Source organism: Heloderma suspectum, chromosome 3, assembly GCF_057233095.1.
Source record: "Heloderma suspectum isolate Gila_16-S chromosome 3, 16-S_ref, whole genome shotgun sequence".
NCBI classification, from domain to species: domain Eukaryota; kingdom Metazoa; phylum Chordata; class Lepidosauria; order Squamata; family Helodermatidae; genus Heloderma; species Heloderma suspectum.
In genome coordinates, this window is record NC_139460.1 from 174,409,154 (window position 1) to 174,427,360 (window position 18,207).

General features: G+C 43.1%; 2 protein-coding genes across 8 annotated transcripts in view; one reads left to right on the forward strand and one right to left on the reverse strand.

The window, feature by feature from the left end:
• EPSTI1 (epithelial stromal interaction 1) overlaps positions 1–1,225 on the reverse strand; it is a 46,356-nt gene extending 45,131 nt beyond the window's left edge. Inside the window, exon 1 of one of the 5 annotated variants that reach the window (XM_084844928.1) lies at positions 656–1,225. In XM_084844928.1, the coding sequence (XP_084701054.1) occupies positions 656–990 (335 nt within the window). In that variant the 5' untranslated portion in view covers positions 991–1,225. The remainder of the gene's footprint in view (positions 1–655) is intronic. The other 4 variants (XM_084844930.1, XM_084844931.1, XM_084844929.1 and 1 more) reach the window with 4 other exon arrangements.
• Positions 1,226–6,838: 5,613 nt separating this feature from the next.
• The window catches only part of DNAJC15 (DnaJ heat shock protein family (Hsp40) member C15), a 37,740-nt gene continuing 26,371 nt past the window's right edge, over positions 6,839–18,207 (forward strand). For all 3 annotated transcript variants that reach the window (XR_014789276.1, XM_084844934.1, XM_084844935.1), the window contains exon 1: positions 6,839–7,065. Coding sequence is in view for 2 of the 3 variants with exons in the window: in XM_084844934.1 (XP_084701060.1) it covers positions 6,970–7,065 (96 nt within the window). In the remaining variant the exon portion in view is untranslated. The remainder of the gene's footprint in view (positions 7,066–18,207) is intronic.

Genomic DNA, 18,207 nt, shown 5'->3' on the forward strand with positions numbered 1-18,207 from the left:
GTCCACACACATCTTGGATACCTGTGGATACCAGCGCTGCTGTCTGTGGAGTATCTGAAAGCTGACCGAGTTGATGCTGTTGCTAAAAGGACTTTTAATAACAAAACTAAAAATGCCTGGCTCGGCAGGCAGCCACATTGGAAGCCCCCAAGGGAGGAATTCCTGGCTAAACCCCCTAGGGAGGGTTCTTTCAGGAAGCTCAAGCAGCAGGAGAGGCTAGAAGGGCAGAAGGGGGGGGGGAAGGTAAAAGAACGAGCCACCTCTGCCACCTCTTCCAGTAAGGTAAGCACTGAAGCCCTTCACCCGGATAAATTTCTCTGGAATTCTCACCCCTCCCCACAATTTTCGGGTGCAATTTCTTCTCGCCTCTCCCCCCTAATGAATGGTCGAAAATAAATAAATAAATAAATAAATAGAAAATAAATAGATGGGGGAAATTCGGCACAGAGCTAATTAAGGCTGTTCCCAGTGAGAACTTACTAAAACTGAAACAGACCCCGCTCCGTCCTCTTCCAGTCCCTGCTTTAAGTGTGCCTTGTCTTTATATTCTGCGAACAGGCTCCACGCTGATAGACAGGAATGATCGGACGCCTGCCCTCCTCCTGAAGCAAGGACGTCTTACTTGCCAAGGCTACCACGGTAGGCCACTACTTACTGCCGCTTTTGTTGCTGCTCCTGCTGCTGTTCCGAGGAGGGCGTTTGGCCCTCCGAGTCTTCCCGCTCCAAAGTTTCGTAGCCCCGGGGATCTGAGTCAGTTTGTCTTTCCGGGAAATAATTACCTGCCTGATACCTCCGGGGGCCGGAGGGAGAAGCAGCGGCCATCCCATACCTGTTACGCCCTGCCCCTGCTCCGCTCATTGCTACACACTCTAACCTTAACTCTGCAAGGAACGCCCCGAAGCATTCCACTCCCTCTCTGTCTTCATCGACAGCCTCAAACGAAACCGAAACTTCTTGTCCGTAGTTTCGATTCCGTATGAAGCGCTTCATCGACGGCCTTCCCGTTTTCCCCCATCCGCGTTAGAGTTTTAGCGCGAATAGACCGATCTCACTTTGTAGCGGCGGCTTTCCCCTCCAGCCATCATCGGTAATTTGACACCGGTGCCCGCATGTTAAAGAGGAATAACGGTTTGGTTAAGACAGTATATGAAATAGGTATTGCCCTTCCGTCGCTTCGCCCTGACCGAAGGACTGACCATGTGGAATGATTTCCCCATCGAGATCCGCCCGGCTCCTAGTGACGAGTGTTTCCACCGACAACTATAAACACCTGTAGGATCAGGTGTTTTCCTGACTGCTAGCATTACCACCGACCATCGGCTATTTTAATGCAACGTGTCATTGTTTTATCACTGTTTTACGATTGGCTTTATTGTATTTTATCGTTATTTTACTTTGTGAGCTGCTTTAGGATTTTTTTTTAAATGAAAAGTGGTATAGAGTGTTCCTGAAATAAATAAAATGTTGATGAAGACTACCCAAATGAAAAAAGGACATTTTCTTTTGGCCAAAATTTAATAGGTGCAGGATGAGCCTAGGTTTGTTTATTCAGAAGCAAGCTGCATTGGGTTCAATAAGACTTACTCCCAGGTAAGCATGAATAGGATTGTTGCTGCCTTAATTCTTATTCTCGTGAGTTGGAAGTGGTCATACCGCTAGTAATCGTGACACCAGAATCCTATGTATGTTTACTCAGAAATCAGTCCCACTAAGTTCAATGGGGCTTATTCCTTGGGAAGTGTGTTTAGGATTGCAGCCTCAAGCAAGTGACCAGAGACTGGGAAGTGCTTCCTAATAAATATGCTTAGTAGGAGGGGGATGTTATTGAGCGCATGAGCTCAGCATCAAGTTGCTTTGAACAAAGTGGGGCTTACTTCTGAGTAAATATGCATAGGATCACACTGCATGCATTGTGTAGAAGAGGCAATTTTGGCAAGTGCAACTTGTCAGGCAGAACCTCCAGTCCTACCACTTTAATGTTTTCTTTTGGATGAAAGGATCTGAATCTACAAAGACATACATTTAGAACTGGGAATACTCCTTGTCCTGGAATGTCAGTTCATCCTAGGGCTGCCACAGCTTTTCTTGTTTAGTTGGGGCCTGTTTTAACAATAATCTTGACACATAGCAGGTATCCCTGTCACCTCTATTCTGCTCCCTAAGCAATGCAGGTTGGTTCCACTGAAGTCCGTATGAACGTAAAAGCTTATGCAATGATACATTTGCTAGTCTTTAAGGTGTCACAAGACTGGCCCTCTGGAAGCTCTATACCCTTAAATGATTTGTGATTGGCAGTGTGCAAATGTTATTTTGGAATAGCTCTGGTTTAGAATTGTCACTTTCTTTCCCCCTGCCAGGGCTCTTATGCTCAAAATAATCTTGTAATAACCACAACACAGACAGAAGTTCAGGTAGAGATTTTTCTGGTATGAAGGGAGAGGATCACTTATTTCTAGCACGTTGCTGTTAAATTATTATTTTTCCCCAGCAGTAGCAGGGATGTGGGGATGTGGTAACCCTACGCAAGAAAGGAGACCTTAACAGGCAGACCAGATGATATAGTAGCATGACCTTGTGTCAGAGTACAGACTTTATTGTACCAATTTCATAAATCAGGGGAGGAGCAACTTGAAACAGAGTGGACAGGCAGGAGGGGGATCCTAAGTCCTTCCATTGCTTTCCCTCACCCCACCTCCCACAACTGCTTTTGCCTATTCGTTTTCCCTGGTAAGGGTTCCTTCCAGAATCAGAGCCTCACTGGGAGATAACAGCCCGAGTAAAGCCCTTTTAGAGCAAAAATATGGGCAAGGGAAGATCTGCCCATGCTGAACTTTAAATCCCACCCCATACTTTATAAGAAATCTGTGGTGACTGGTGACCTAATTCTGATGTAGTTTTCAGCTAAAAGAGATATATAATATGTATTGCGTAGTGGATAAAATACTGCACATAAACCAGGGAAGATGTAGGTTTCAAATCTGTGCAATGTGGCCTCGGCAATCACCATCACTCAGCCTTACTTACCTCACAAGGCTGTTGTGAGGATAAAAAGAGGGAGAAGACACCATATACCCACAATGAATGCCTTTGACAAAGGGTGTGATTACAATAAATAAATAAGCCTGGAAATAGTAGGAGTGGTGATAGTGCAATAGCTTCTGCCAGGGGATACACCCTATTGCTTTTTATTTCAATTAGAATTGTGATCGTCTGGTCCAGAATATGATTTTTTCCCCATCCTGTAATGCTTTGTTTATTAAAAATTGAGCATAATTTCTACTAGATGTTCTTCTGCAAGATGTATCTTCTGCAATGTCAAGTGTAATTCTTCACAAGTAGTCTATTTTCAGGCTGATCAGGCTGCTTTGTAGGTGCATGTGCAAAATGGCCATACTAAAATTAAAGGATGTCCCCTTTGTGGGGACTTACTAATGTTAACCCCTTACTCTCAGTGAAACTATGAACTGTGTGAACAAAGCATCTGGCCAACTCGGCTTTTGTTTGGTGAATATCTTCTCTGTTTGGGGCAGTCAATTCTCTTGATTGTTTCTTGCAAATCTGAATATTGCCCCTAAGCTTACCCCTCGTTTCTGAGTCTGGTTTTGTGTGTGCGTGAATTTCCAGGTGACACTCCACTATGAGTTGGGTGCAGGGCAAGTGAAATGAAACTGCTATTTCTAGGGAGTAATATCATAATGCACATGTGCTGTAGCCTTAGTGTGCATGCACCAACATCACAAACCCTTGGAAAACAGGGTTTCGTCCCTCACTTCCATTTTTCTCCAAGAAAAAAGCATAAATACCAAGCCAACTCTGAACTGAGCTGAGAGAATTTGCCCATCACCACTTCACACTGGGGCTTCCTAAATCCTTATGATGAAACACAAACAAACTCACATTGTCTTTGATGTGTTACCTTTTGCAGGGTAAGATAAAACTCGGCCAGATTTGTGGCCTTTCTTCACTTTGTGATCTTCCTTTGCCTCTTGGAGCAACGGCACCAGCAAATTCTTAGGCTTTTTACTTGACATCAATTATACCCAAGCAGCAAGTCCTGTTACTCAGATCTCTGAAACACTGCAGCCAGATTTGATAGCATCTAAGGGACATCTCTGAGCCTTTCTCTTACTCATCTGCTGCTTCCAACTGTCACCCAGATTCCCAGATCTGAACATTCTGTTTAGGAGTTGGTCTGTGCATGCTGCCAAAAAGTGTCTCCTAGTGCTATGTAAGAATGGCTCTTCTGCTGTAAGCTACAAGCAGAATTGCAACTTCCACACTATTGCCAGTACTGCACTTCTTTCATGTGTACAGGTGGGGAAGGGGAAGTTCCAATTCACCTGAGTATCCTTTTTTTTTTTTTAAGTCCTTAGCCAACTTTTAAAAACATAGATTATTCAATTAGTGGTAAAGTATCTATTCACTTAAGCGTGATTATTCAATTATTGTGTTTAATGTTGGTTTTGGATTAGAAGTATAGATTGAATATGTTTAATCAAAGACAATAACAACAACAACCCAATTTGCTGAATGGTGGTGATGGAAAGGTGGCAGTTTAAAAAATATCAATTATTTAGCTACCACTATAAAGCTGTTTCATTAGATGGTGATGTGTTAATATTTTAATTTGTTTACCTGGAAAAGTGTTTTAGTGCTACTTAAAAGATTGACTAAAAAATAACGAGACTGATAAAACAACACTCACTGGAAAGGGATGCACTAGCCTCCCACACCTTGCCCACAAAATGAATTGGTCCCCCTTAAGAGCATTTCACTCAAACTTTGAAATATTTTGGCAATTTCCACTGTCCTCCTCTAGCCCCTGGGCTACAGCCTACTGTGTTCAGAAGGGGCTCCTGACTTCCAAGAGAGGCTTGGGTCGGGGGAAGCCCCCTTCCCTGAGCATTTCATCCAAGCTAGAGAAAAGATGGAACATACACCTAAAAAACACCTGTCTGTCTTCTATAGGGTTACCAGGGAGCTTACTAGTCTTGTAAGAATGTGGAGGCTTATTTCTCCTGCCACTCCCCCACTTATTTCCCAACAACAGCCCATGGGTTATTTGTGGGTTACTGCCCCCTCAAACAAGCCATGCCATGCATGCATGTTGCAGGGTTAACAAACCACTGTGGCTTCATAACCACACCGCTATCGTGTAAACCGAGTCATTGTCTCTGTTGTATTTGACTGTATTTTGTCTAGATATTGTGGATTTATGGTGAGTGAATGAATGAATTTGAATGAAGGGCTTTATTGTGAATTTTGATATTTGTTGTAAGCCACTTTGGGAGTGAAGCATATATAAGTGGGATGAAAATTATTACATAAATAAGTGCAATCTAATGTACAGCTTCTTTCCCACTAATGCTTGCAAATGCAAACTATTCAACAATAGTCTAGGTGTCAGCTCCCTGGTCAATTACAATGCTGCTGCTGCTAGGTAAGCCAGCTCATGGGGGGGGGGGGGAGAGCTGGTCCTTGTGCAAGTGGTACTGTAATAGGCCCGGGAACCAAATGGCTAACTTAACTCCTCCCGATAATGCCACTGCAGGGTAAGCCTGTGACTGACTGGGAGGAGGCTGGTGGCTGCAACAGTGCTTGGGAGAGGTGCTGAAATTTCATCTTCTGCAGAACTATTAAAGGTGCAGGAGCCCTGTCTTTTCCATCTGGCCACCCTAGTGGCCACTGAGGGCAGCCTGCCCATGGCCTCCAAAAATCTGAGCGTTGCCTGTGTAAATTTTGTTGTTGATTCCTTCAGTCGCTTCCGATTCTTCGTGACTTCATGGACCAGCCCACGCCAGAGCTTCCTGTCAGCCATCGCCACCCCCAGCTCTCTCAAGGTCGAGTCCATCCTCTCCAGAATGTCATCCATCCATCTTGCCCTTGGTCGGCCCCTCTTCCTTTTGCCTTCCACTTTCCCTAGCATCAGCATCTGCCTGTGTAAATGCTTTACCCCAAATTAGCCATGAAGAGTCTTGTGGCACCTTAAAGAGCAACAAATGTATAACGGCACAAGCTTTCATGGACCAGAGTCCACTTCACCTGAATCATGAAGAGGATTCTTGTCCGTGAAATACCACAATATGTCCGTTAGTCTGTGAGGCGCCACAAGATTCTCCGTAGTTTTTGCTGCAACAGACTGACACGACTACCCTTCTGGAAAGTATGCTGAAATAAACCAATGTACCTTGCCGACAAAGGTTCGTATAATCAAAGCTATGGTTTTCCCAGAAGCAACGTATGGCTGTGAGAGCTGGACTATAAGGAAGGCTGAGTGCCGAAGAATTGATGCTTTCAAACTGTGGTGCTGGAGAAGACTCTTACGAGTCCCCTGGACTACAAGGAGGTCAAATCAGTCCGTCTTAAAGGAAATCAACCCTGACTGCTCCTTGGAAGGACAGATACTGAAGCTGAAATATTTTGGCCACCTAATGCGAAGAGAAAATTCTCTGGAAAAGACCCTGATGCTGGGAAAGACTGAAGGCAAAAGGAGAAGGGGACGGCAGAGGATGAGATGGCTAGATAGCATCACCGATGCAATGAATATGGACTTGAGCACACTCCGGGAGAGAGCGCAGGACAGGAAGGCCTGGCGTGCTATGGTCCATGGGGTCACGAAGAGTCGGACACGACTGAACAACATCAACCTAATCGTGCTGCTGTTTAACCCAACAGAACCCCGGGCCCTTCCTCACCCGAGCAATGCAACGTAGACCCACTTCCGCTGCTCGCTTTGGCACGGAGCAGCGTGGCAACTGAGGGCAAAAGACTCGTTTCTGCTACTGCGCACGCTCAGGTGCGCTGAGCGCGTGCTCAATGCACCTTGGTAGGGAAAGCCGACTCTGAAGCGGAAGCGACTTAGGGCGGTTGCTTCCAGCCCGGCCCAGAAGCAGCTCCCCGCGAGCGTAGTGCCCAAACTAGCTTTGTCCTTTACAGGCCACTGTACAAGTCCTCACCCGGTTCGCTACGATGGAAAGAGCCGGGAGGTCTTCGGAGTCCCTTCGCTACAGCGAGTACTTGGCCACGAACGGCAGCGCCGACGGGCCGGATATAAACAAGGGGCTGGTGAGTGTCAGGGCAGGGGGCTGGCGTGGAAGGAGGAAGCACTGAGTAAAACGGACGGCCGCCACGCCGGCCTCGCGGGCGCCGCGGAGCAGCCCGGGCGTGAGCATGCGCGCCCGTGTCCACGGGGGTCTGTGCTGGGTTGAGCGGGTCGCGGTCGCCATGGCGATTGTCCGGCCGCGGGACCCCTCCGCCTCTCGCTTCCCCCGGCGCATGCGCATTTGGAGGAGCTGTTTCAGGTTTAGCAGGATTGTTTAATACTTCGGAGGTCTGAAAGCCCCCCCGGCTGCTTTCGTTTCCCCGGCGCCTTCCCACAGACCCAGTGCCCGCCCTTGGACGTCTGTACCTTTCTCTTCGCAGCTGCGCGGCAGTCAGAAAATCCACAGGGACAGTTCTTCAGCGGGAAGGAGGGGGATTTCACCTGTTGAGTTTCAGCCTGCCTTGTAGTTCTTAAAGGCACAAGGACCCTATCAGAGAATAAGATGACAATCCTCTCTCTAACTTAGGGCGCTTCCAAATAAGGCTTTTATTAAAGTACTGTTGCCCTGGCTCATTCATGGAAATGTATGGGGAGTCCAGATGTTGTCATCTTCCCTTGTGATCCTTTTCCCACCACTTTTTCTGTCTTTTTTTCTTTAAAAAAAAACACCTGTTAAGGAGGGAAAGATGGAATAGCTGCACAATGTGTTTTGATTGGTAGTGTTAGGAGCCCTCCTCTCTGGACGTGCCTTAGAAAGCTAGGAGGGTGGAGTATAGTTGAACTTGCGCCTGCTTTTCAAGTTACCTCAGAGCAGTAATCTACAACCTTTACAGGTCTGCTACCCCAATCCTAAACCTGCCCACACGCCTCATTTTGCACTAGATATATTCATTTTTCTTCTCCAGATGTAAAGGAGGATGGGTCTCCAGCTGCATAAAAGAATGAATTTTGGTAGTTGCAGCTTGTAATGCAGGTGAGAAAAGCTACACCTCCTATTTGTCTTCAGAGACAAATGCATTTGGTCATCTTCCTTTTCTCTGTCTTCCTTTAAAAGAAAAACCTAAAGAAAAAAAATGTAGGTGCTATAGAAATGAACCACTTCAACACACCAAGTTGAAGATCTAGGAGTTTGCTACTTCCACTCTGCTATTCAGATTATCCCAAGTGATTACAACCTGATAGTCTTTTTCTAAAAACATCTAAAATCCTTTTTCTAAAAATGAAGCTTTTTCTCAGAAAATGATTTTTCCCAATGTCAAGTGGTGTAGATCTAGCTTTATCCATTCAGGTATAAGCCTCACTGTGTGAAAACTTGGATGTGGTTGTAGCTTGATATAAAATAGGATGGTTCAGTTCTGTAGGCTTTAACCTTGAGTAAATTCACAGTGGAATAACTCTGGAAAGCTCTTGTTTTTCATGGCTTTCATCTGCCTGTTCTCTCTCTACCCTCATCTTAACCCTAACCCTGGTTGTGCTACAAGCAGTGAGCAGGCATGTTTAGGGATGTACAGAGTGGGTAAAATCTGCTCTGTCTGTGTTTCACGGATTGTCAGGTGCCTTTTGTTCCGTCATCTGCTCAAAGATGGATGCGAATATTTTTTTTCATCGTGCGGAAAAATATGCAAATAATTATGTAAGTATTTACATAATTTACCTTAGTACGTAACATTTAGCATATTGTCCCCCATTCCATTTAACGTTTCCTCAACAGAAACTTATGTATTTTTCTGCAGAAGATATTATATGCGGAAATTTTGGGAAAGTAAAAAAATCATCTGAAAGCCCACAGTCTCTGTGCAGCCTGAGGGGGTTGCTCTGCAGCATTTTCCGCAGGTTGGATTCTTGGAAATCTGAGCTCATTTTAGTCACTCTAGAATTTCTCCAGCATCCCTAGGCATGTTGCAGGAAGATACTTGCAGGTCTTGTGATGATTCCCGGCACATGTTGCAGAGGACTACCTACAACCAGTTTTCTGCCAATTTGACCTTGGGGAATTTTTCCCCCCAACTTCAGACTGTAATTGGATGCTGAGGGTGACCAATGGGTTGAGTGTATTTTGGCATTGCCTAACATGGGTTTCTCATTTTGACAGCTCCTGATGCTTTAGAGCAGGGGTGGGCAACTTGTGACCCTCCAGATGTTTTGACCTTCAATTCCCATCATCCCTAGACAGTTTAGCTAATAGTGAGGGCTGATCAGGAGTTGTAGGCCAAAACATTTGGAGGGCCACAAATTGTCTTCCCCTAGGCGACAGCTCATATGAGGCAGTGCAGTGTACCCCAATACCTATGGTTTCATGGGAAATTTCATAGTATTTCTATAGGTACATTTGTTGGCCCTGCAATACCATAAGTATTATGTGAGGAGAAATGTGTAACATATAAATGTTACTGGTAACTGGGTGGAAAACCTGTGCATGCTGCTTATTGGGTAAGGGTGCAATCCTATGCATGTTCAGACAGACAAAAAAACTTGCCCAACTCACAGCAGTCCCCAACCAGCCTGGGAGTTGTACGACTTTTTTCTGTCTAAACATGCATAGGATTGCACCCTAAGAGAAATAAAATTAAACCTAGACCTTAAGATGTTACAGTTGAAGCTCTTTTGCTGTTTTGAACTAGATGCATGTAGCATCAGTTCTTTATGGATTGATTTGTATGATATTTGCTCCCTAGGCCAAATATATGTAGTTTTATAGTCTTGTAGTTTCAGCTGTCTGGTCAGGCGTGGAATGGGTGAGGACTTGAGGTTGAATTTGGATAACACTGAAGGAATTATGATTACAGGCCTTTTATACTTGCAGAGTGTGGGTGAAATTTTGTCTTTGATTCTGTTCTGAACTCTGGATTTCCTCAATCCTACTTCTTTGGGTCTTTTTTAAAAAAAAATCTGTTACTGTACCTAGGTGCCCAGATTACAGTAACTGGGTTGGTTAGCCAGGGCATAATGGGAGTTGTAGCAATTTTTTCTGTCTAAACATTCATAGGATTGTGCCCTTAGTTTGGGTCCAACCCACCTAGTTGGTAAGAACTGCTTCACATGAACAATAAAGAGCTGGGTTCTTGAATGTATTATGTATTATTTTATTTAACAGTTTTATTATAATTTATCAGCGTGTTATACTGCCCTTGAATGTACAGTTGGGACAGTTTACAAGCAGTTTACAGAGGTTAAAAATAGAATGATAATAGAGCAAAACATAAGCAAAACCAAACAGTTGTTATTTTGTGTAATACACACGTTCATTTTTTTGTGCCTCTGGCCAAACTAGGTTTGCAAGTTTTGCAGTGTGCTTCAACGAAAGGTGCTTTGAAAAAACCTAAACAAGTCCATAGAAACATCACCAGCATTACTGCAATAGGGGTCCCTATTTCTTGTGTGAATTTCTCAGGTGTTTGTTGGATAATTACCACAACAGATAACACACGTCCTCTACTAGCAGTTCTAGTGTCATGTTCAAAGGCTGCTTTTTGTTCAGTGTGGTAAAGGATAAGTGTGTATCCTCATAGGTGCCCTTTTAAAGGTCCTCACATAGCCCTTTTAAAAAAGAGAGGGAAATGCAATCCCCCTTGGTCTAGTCAATTTCACATTTCCTTTTACTTTTATTGGACTAGGAACAGCAGCTTCAATTAAGAAAACGGAGTAAATGGCTTTTTCTCCACAGGGAGGCTTCTTCATTACATTGGTACACTTATAAAGCTGCCAATGATGGGTCGTGGGTAGTGCCACTGTAAGCTGTATAAGATAAAGAACTATCAGTATACAGCTAAGAGATGGAGACTGGCACTGTCCTGAATTTTGTTGCAATCTACAAATATGTTGAGAAGCCCATATTCTCCAGCTGTAGGAGTTATAGTACCTGTTTTACTATTCTGTATACCAGATGGATGCATACATCAATAGGGTTGACTGAGGATGCAGACTGAATACTGAAGCCTTATTTACCAATGGTATGAATTTCACTATCACAGTACTAGTAGAAGCAGAAGATGATTCTATAACATTTATAGGGGACAAAATTCTGACAGCTCTTTTGATACCTTATATTGGGCAAGGGTCATCCTCCCAAAATTCTGAAGAAAATTTACTAGGTGAAAAATGCCAAATGGCAGCTGACAAACCGTAATTTTAATACATTTTGCCCTATTTTGGATAATTTGGGTCAAGGGATCTTTTCTTTTCTTTTTTTAAATAAAGTGACATTCTGGGCTGAAGTGATTATAGTAAGTTTAGCTGTGCCATAGACCATGGTCAACTATGGTCTATGGTACAATCTGTTGTGGCTTTCCATTGGCATCTGATGGGCCACTGTGTGACCCAACTGCTGTACTAGATAGGGCTTTTGTCTGATCATTTCCCATTTCCTCAGACTAACATCCTCCTTTCCTGAGACCTTCATTCTTCATGACATTAGATGGGCTATCACCCTAGGAGTGGGATGCTGTTATGTTTCTGAAGGTCTAGTGTACAGACTTCTCTGCTTCTCCAGGTCAGCAACCTTGGCCTCAAGAGAACAAATGCATTCTCTCAGGGCCAGGAGCTCATTGCATTGAGCACTGGGGTTGTGGAAATGTCAATTCAGTGTGCAGCCCCTGTAAAAAAGGCAAACTCCATGTTAGGCATAATTAGGAAGGGAACTGAGAATAAAACTGCCAATATCATACTGCCTTTATATAAATCTATGGTGTGACCACAGTTAGAATACTGTGTACAGTTCTGGTGACCACACCTAAAAAAGATATTGTAGAGCTGGAAAAAGTACAGAAAAGGGCAAAAAAAATGCTCAAGGGGCTGGAACAACTTCCCTATGAGGGAAGGTTACAACAGCTGGGATGGTTTAGCTTGGAAAAAGGCAAGTAAGAGGAGACATGATAGAGGTGTACAAAATTATGTATGGTGTGGAGAATGTGGGTAGGGAGACATTTTTCTTTCTCTTTCATAATCCTAGAACTTGGGGTCACCCCATGAAGCTGATTGGTGGGAGATTCAGGACAGATAAAAGGAAGTACTTATTCACACAGTGTATAGTTAAACTATGGAACTCATGCCCACAAGATGTAGTGATGGCCACCAATAGATTTAGAAGGGGTTAGACAAATTCCTGGAGGAGAAGGCTATTGATGGCTACTAGACCTGATGGCAATATGCTACCTCCAGTATCAGAGGCAGTATGCCTATGTACACCAGTTGCTAGGGCACATGGGCAGGAGGGTGCTGTTGCCCTCATGTTTCTGGGTTTCCCCATGGGCAGGTAGTTGGCCACTCCATAAACAGAATGCTGGACTAGATGGACCCTTGGTCTGATCCAGCATGGCTCCTGTTAGGTTCTTATCCTGAAGTTTCTCCAACTTATTCTTTAGTTGTGGCGATATATGTATCCCATCATTGAATGATGAGATGAAAAATACTTTCTTGTATTAACTGTAAGCATTGGATGCTACTTTTGTATAGTCTTCTACTAAGTGTTTGGTCAACTGAACCATCTGCAGCAATACCAGCTGCAACAAGAATGTTGGATTATTATAATCAACAACATTTCTGCTACTACTACATTTATATCCCACCTTTTTTCCTTTTGCAAGGAACCTCATCTCTATTTTATCCTCACAGCAACCCTGTAAGGTAGGTTAGGCTGAGAGTCTGACTGGCCCAAAGTAGCCCTCTGAGGTTCATGGCTGAGTGGGGACTGATACCCAGATCTCCCAAGTCCCAGTCCAATAGTCTAAGTACTACACCACACTGGCTCTCTGAGCTAACCCCGATCCTCTGAACGACTTCTTAATTGCTCATATAAATGAACAGTAAGCAAGTAAGGAACCTAAGAAGGGCAGGATAAGTAGGTTTTTCATTTTTCAGCTGTACTGTCTGCATAAACTGCCTGTTCCCCAGTCAATGAAATGAATGGCATCATCTTGTTTTCAACTGCATCAACCATACCACACACATTACCTCACCATAAACCACTTAGAGTGTGCTTTAGGGAATGTTGGGAAAAAGTACACCTTACTGTTCAGTACATACATCTGAACATTCTAATGAAATCTAGCAAACATTTTGTTTTCACAAGGCAAATCATTTCTATATGACAATGGAACCAACTACCTAGGGAGGTGGTGGGCTCTCCCACACTGGAGGCATTCAAGACGAGGCTGGACAGCCATCTGTCAGGGATGCTCTGACTTGGATTCCTGCATTGAGCAGGGGGTTGGACTCGATGGCCTTGTAGGCCCCTTCCAACCCTACTATTCTATGATTCACTATCCATGCATGACAACAAATGGATCACCATCTGCTTCTGTAAAACATTAGTGTTCAGTAATGTCCACTTCTGCCTGCATTGCTGGGTCACCTTGAATGTTCATGTTATCACACTTGGCCATGAGCAGTTCGGGATGCTTTTTAGGTGACAGTGTATTTTCAACATCCTCTGGTTGAATAAATGTGACATTTGTTTGGTCGGATGTGTTTATGCCTATTTGTGTCATCTTGGAAGTCATCGTTGTCTGTATTTCCAAACCCAGGAAAATCTCCTTCAAATTCTTCTGCGTGAACAGTACTCCTTCTGATATTAAAGTTGGTTCATTAATTATACAGGTTGAGGACATGTTATAGGCCACAATTTTTTCATCCACTTCATAAGCTTTCAGCTTTTGGTCAGTCTGTGGAGACTTTCTGAAAACTGAGCCTGAAAAGATGTTCACTTTCTAGTGATGTATGAAAACAAAGATGCCAATGCTATAATCATCACGGTTTCTCTAAAATCCTTAAAAGCACAATCCTGCACCATGTTAGAAGTACATGTAGGTGGTCATTAGGTTCTCAAGAGTCCTCTAATTCTTCATTATGTGGTGGCCAAATCAGCTCTGCTTCATCAGTCAGAATGTTATTCAAATGCCTGGCAGCTGTGTAGAGTAACTTATCACTGATGTCCCAGGAGTAAATTGCTGTTTCAGTGCAACTTCCATCTGCTGATTTGTCATACGCTACAGTGCTCTCGTTCTTGTGGAAACATTCATGAAACCTTTATCATGGCTAATCTTGTCCCTCAGCAGTCGTAGCTAAAGTTTGCAAGAAAGTTTGAGTAGTCCTATGGGAGACATTCTAATGTTCTTCTTTCTCAGTTCTAGTATAACATTATCAATGTTCGTGAACATTTGCTGAATCTCTGCAAGTCATGTCATCTGGAGGTGCATTCCTCAGAAATATTGACCTTGATGATATATCAGTGAAACATTTCTTCCAACAAGAAAAGGATACGAAATCTCATCAGCAAAAATAACAGGTGGCACACTGATGAGGGCAAAGATTCTGCCATGCACTGCAGCATCTTCTATACATTGTGTACTTTAAATGTCTGCCATGCCCCCAGCTGTTGAAGCAGACACCACTTGTCATGACTTGAGTTTCTTGTGTCTTCTGGTTTTACACACAATACACATACACACAGATCTTTATTATGAAGAATATTACAACTGGTTCTTAATAGTTAGGGTTCAGGGTGATAGACCATGATGATTTTGCTCACTGTTGCCATGGTCAGCAGCAAGTACTAGCATTTCATCCTCAGCTTCTTTTTCTTTCCTAAGTATAGCTTGCTTCAGCTTCCTTCAAGATGCAAAGGTTGCTTTGCATGATTTGAGGAAATATACAGCTCTTGAGCCACTATCTCAGTCTACATCCTCATACACAGAACCATATTTATCCAGTTTACTCTACTCCAATGCTAGACTCTCATTTTATTTAATAAATTAGAAATGTCTATGGAATAGTCATTTCTGTGATCCTTGCGGTGTTCATAGCCAACTACTGGCATCAATTCTGGCTGATACCTCAGGAACTGTTTTCAACAGAAGTACAGACATTATTTGGTTGCTGGGTAAGAGCACTTGAATTGTTACAGGTAGCACAGACACAATATTTCAATGAAAAGTTCTGTGCAATAATGCATCATGTTAAAAGTAAACAATTATACAGATCAAGAAGTCTCATAGTGTCTCATGTTGATAAAAACAGATTCCTTGACCCCTATCTAGATACAAAAAAAATTCCTGAGACTTTTCTAAGGAAAAATATTTGCGACCAAATTGTTTGAAGGACCGCCCGCACTTGTATAAACATATGAACTTAAGAAGAGTTATGGTGGATCAGGCCAATGTCCTATCTAGTCCAGCATTCTGTTCTTACAATGGGGAACCAGATGCCTGTGGGAAGTTCACAAGCAGGACATGAGCGCAGTAGCACTCTCCTGCTCATGCTCGCTAACAATACTGCCTCTGATACTGGAGGTAATATATAGTTTAACTAGGAGTCATTGATAGCCCTATCCTCCATGACTTTGTCTAATACGCCATCTAAATTGATGACCATCACTACATGTGGTAATGAATTCCATAATTTAACTATGCACTATATGAAGAAATACTTCCTTTTACCCTTCCTGAATCTCGCACACTTTAGCTTTATTGGATGACCAATGAAAGAGGCAGAAAAAATTCCTGTATACACCTGCCTGTGCCTTGATATCAGGATTGGAAGCCCTGCACCCTGGCTTCCTTTAAGACCAGTTAGATTGGCGGTCACTAGAGATGGGGCTTTCTCATTAGTGGCCCCTTCTCTGTGGAACTTTCTTCCAAGGGACCTGGTGTTCAAAAAGGCTTTATATGTTTCAATTAACTTTTAATTGATGTGATTTTATTGATTATGCTACTTATTTATTGCTATGGTTTCTGATAATTATGTTATGTTGGCTGTTCTATATTTGAAAATGTTACTTTTGAATTTTTGTGATTTTAACAGTTCTAATAAGCTTTTAGTTTTCTGGTTTGTATGCTGCCTTGAGAGGACTTTGGAAAAGCAGTCAAAAATGCATACAAAAAGCATAAAACCCAAAATAAGTAATGTGTTAAAACTACTGTTTAGTGGCCATTTGGAAGTCACCCTAGTCCAATATATTCTCTTCCTTGCTACAGTATAAAATCAACTGTTTCACTCTTGTCTTAGTAAAATGATTGTATTTATTTTAAATATTTATAAGACACCTTTAAGGGTCATATAGCCATCTCAAGGTGGTTTACTCAACATAATTATAATAAAATCATATAAACGTATAATAAAATATGAAACCAATATTAAAACCACCAAAACATACCATCTAAAAGAACCAATTATCATTTTAAAAAGCTGACCTAGTTTCAAATTAATAAGTAAACGCGGATGTAAATACTTCTTTAAAACCTCTTAAAAACATACAAAGTGGGGTCAAGTGGATTTCCCATGGCAGGGATTTCCACAGTAACAGGGCCACCACTGAAAAAGCTGATTCACACGATCAAAATAAGCCACCATGGCTTATTTAAATTTCTATAATCACCGCCCAGGCATGGCTTGTTGTGTTGTCCAAACCCAGGCGGCATGGCTTGTTGGAGAGGGAAACAACCCTCCAATAGCCCATGGTCTTGTGCCCACCAGCTTAATATACTTCACCAGCAAGCCAAAGAGCCAGTCTCAGGAGCTGATCTTAATGGCTGGGCAGTTTTATATAGGTATAGGCAGTCTTTCAAATAAGCTGGTCCCAAGCTGGAAGACAGAAACAAAACTCAAAGTGATCTTGATAGACTGGAGTGCTGGGCAGAAAAAAACAGAATGAAGTTTGTTGTTCTTCAGTCATTAAGTTGTGCCTGACTCTTCGTGACCCCATGGACCATAGCACGCCAGGCCCTGTCCTCCGCTATCTCCCAAAGTGTGCTCAAGTCCATATTCATTGCATCGGTGATGCTATCTAGCCATCTCATCCTCTGCCGTCCCCTTCTCCTTTTGCCTTCAGTCTTTCCCAGGATCAGGGTCTTTTCCAGTGACTGTTCTCTTCGCATTAGGTGGCCAAAATATTTGAGCTTCAGCTTCAGTATCTGTCCTTCCAATGAGCACTCAGGGTTGATTTCCTTTAGGATTGACTGATTGGACCTCCTTGCAGTCCAGGGGACTTGTAAGAGTCTTCTCCAGCACCACAGTTCGAAAGCATCGATTCTTCGGCGCTCAGCCTTCCTTATAGTCCAGCTTTCACAGCCATACGTTGCTACTGGGAAAACCATAGCTTTGATTATACAAACCTTTGTTGGCAAGGTGATGTCTCTGCTTCTTACTATGCTGTCTAGGTTTGCCATAGCTTTCTTCCCAAGGAGCAAGCGTCTTTTAATTTCATGGCTACAGTCACCGTCTGCAGTGATCTTGGAGCCCAAGAAAATAAAATCTGTCACTGCTTCCATTTCTTCCCCTTCTATATGCCAGGAAGTGATGGGGCCAGATGCCATGATTTTAGTTTTTTTAATGTTGAGTTTCAAACCAGCTTTTGCACTCTCCTCTTTCACCCTCAGCAAGAGGCTCTTTAGATCCTCTTCGCTTTCTGCCATTAGGGTGGTATTGTCTGCGTATCTGAGGTTGTTGATAATTCTCCTGGCAATCTTAGTTCCGACCTGTGGTTCATCTAACCCGGCGTTTCTCATTATGTACTCTGCATATAAATTAAATAAGCAGGGCGACAATATGCAGCCTTGTCGTACTCCTTTCCCAATTTTGAACCAATCGGTTGTTCCATGTCCGGTTCTTACTGTTGCTTCTTGACCCTCGTACAGGTTTCTCAGGAGACAGGCAAGGTGGACTGGTACTCCCATCTCTCTAAGAATTTGCCACAGTTTGTTGTGATCCACACAATCAAAGGCTTTAGCGTAGTCAATGAAGCAGAAATAGACGTTTTTCTGGAATTCTCTTGCTTTCTCCATGATCCAGCGAATGTTGGCGATTTGATCTCTAGTTCCTCTGCCTCTTCGAAACCCAGCTTGTACTTCCAGTAGTTCTCGGTTCACATACTGCTGAAGCCTAGCTTGTAGGATTTTGAGCATAACCTTGCTGGCATGTGAAATGAGCGCAATTGTACGGTAGTTTGAACACTCTTTGGCACTGCCCTTCTTTGGAATTGGAATGTAAACCGACTTTTTCCAGTCTTGTGGCCACTGTTGAGTGTTCCAAATTTGTTGGCATATTGAGTGCAGCACTTTAACAGCATCATCTTTTAGGAGCTTAAATAGCTCAGCTGGAATACTGTCCTCTCTGCTAGCTTTGTGGTTAGTAATGCTTGCTAAGGCCCACTTGACTTCACTCTCTAGAATGTC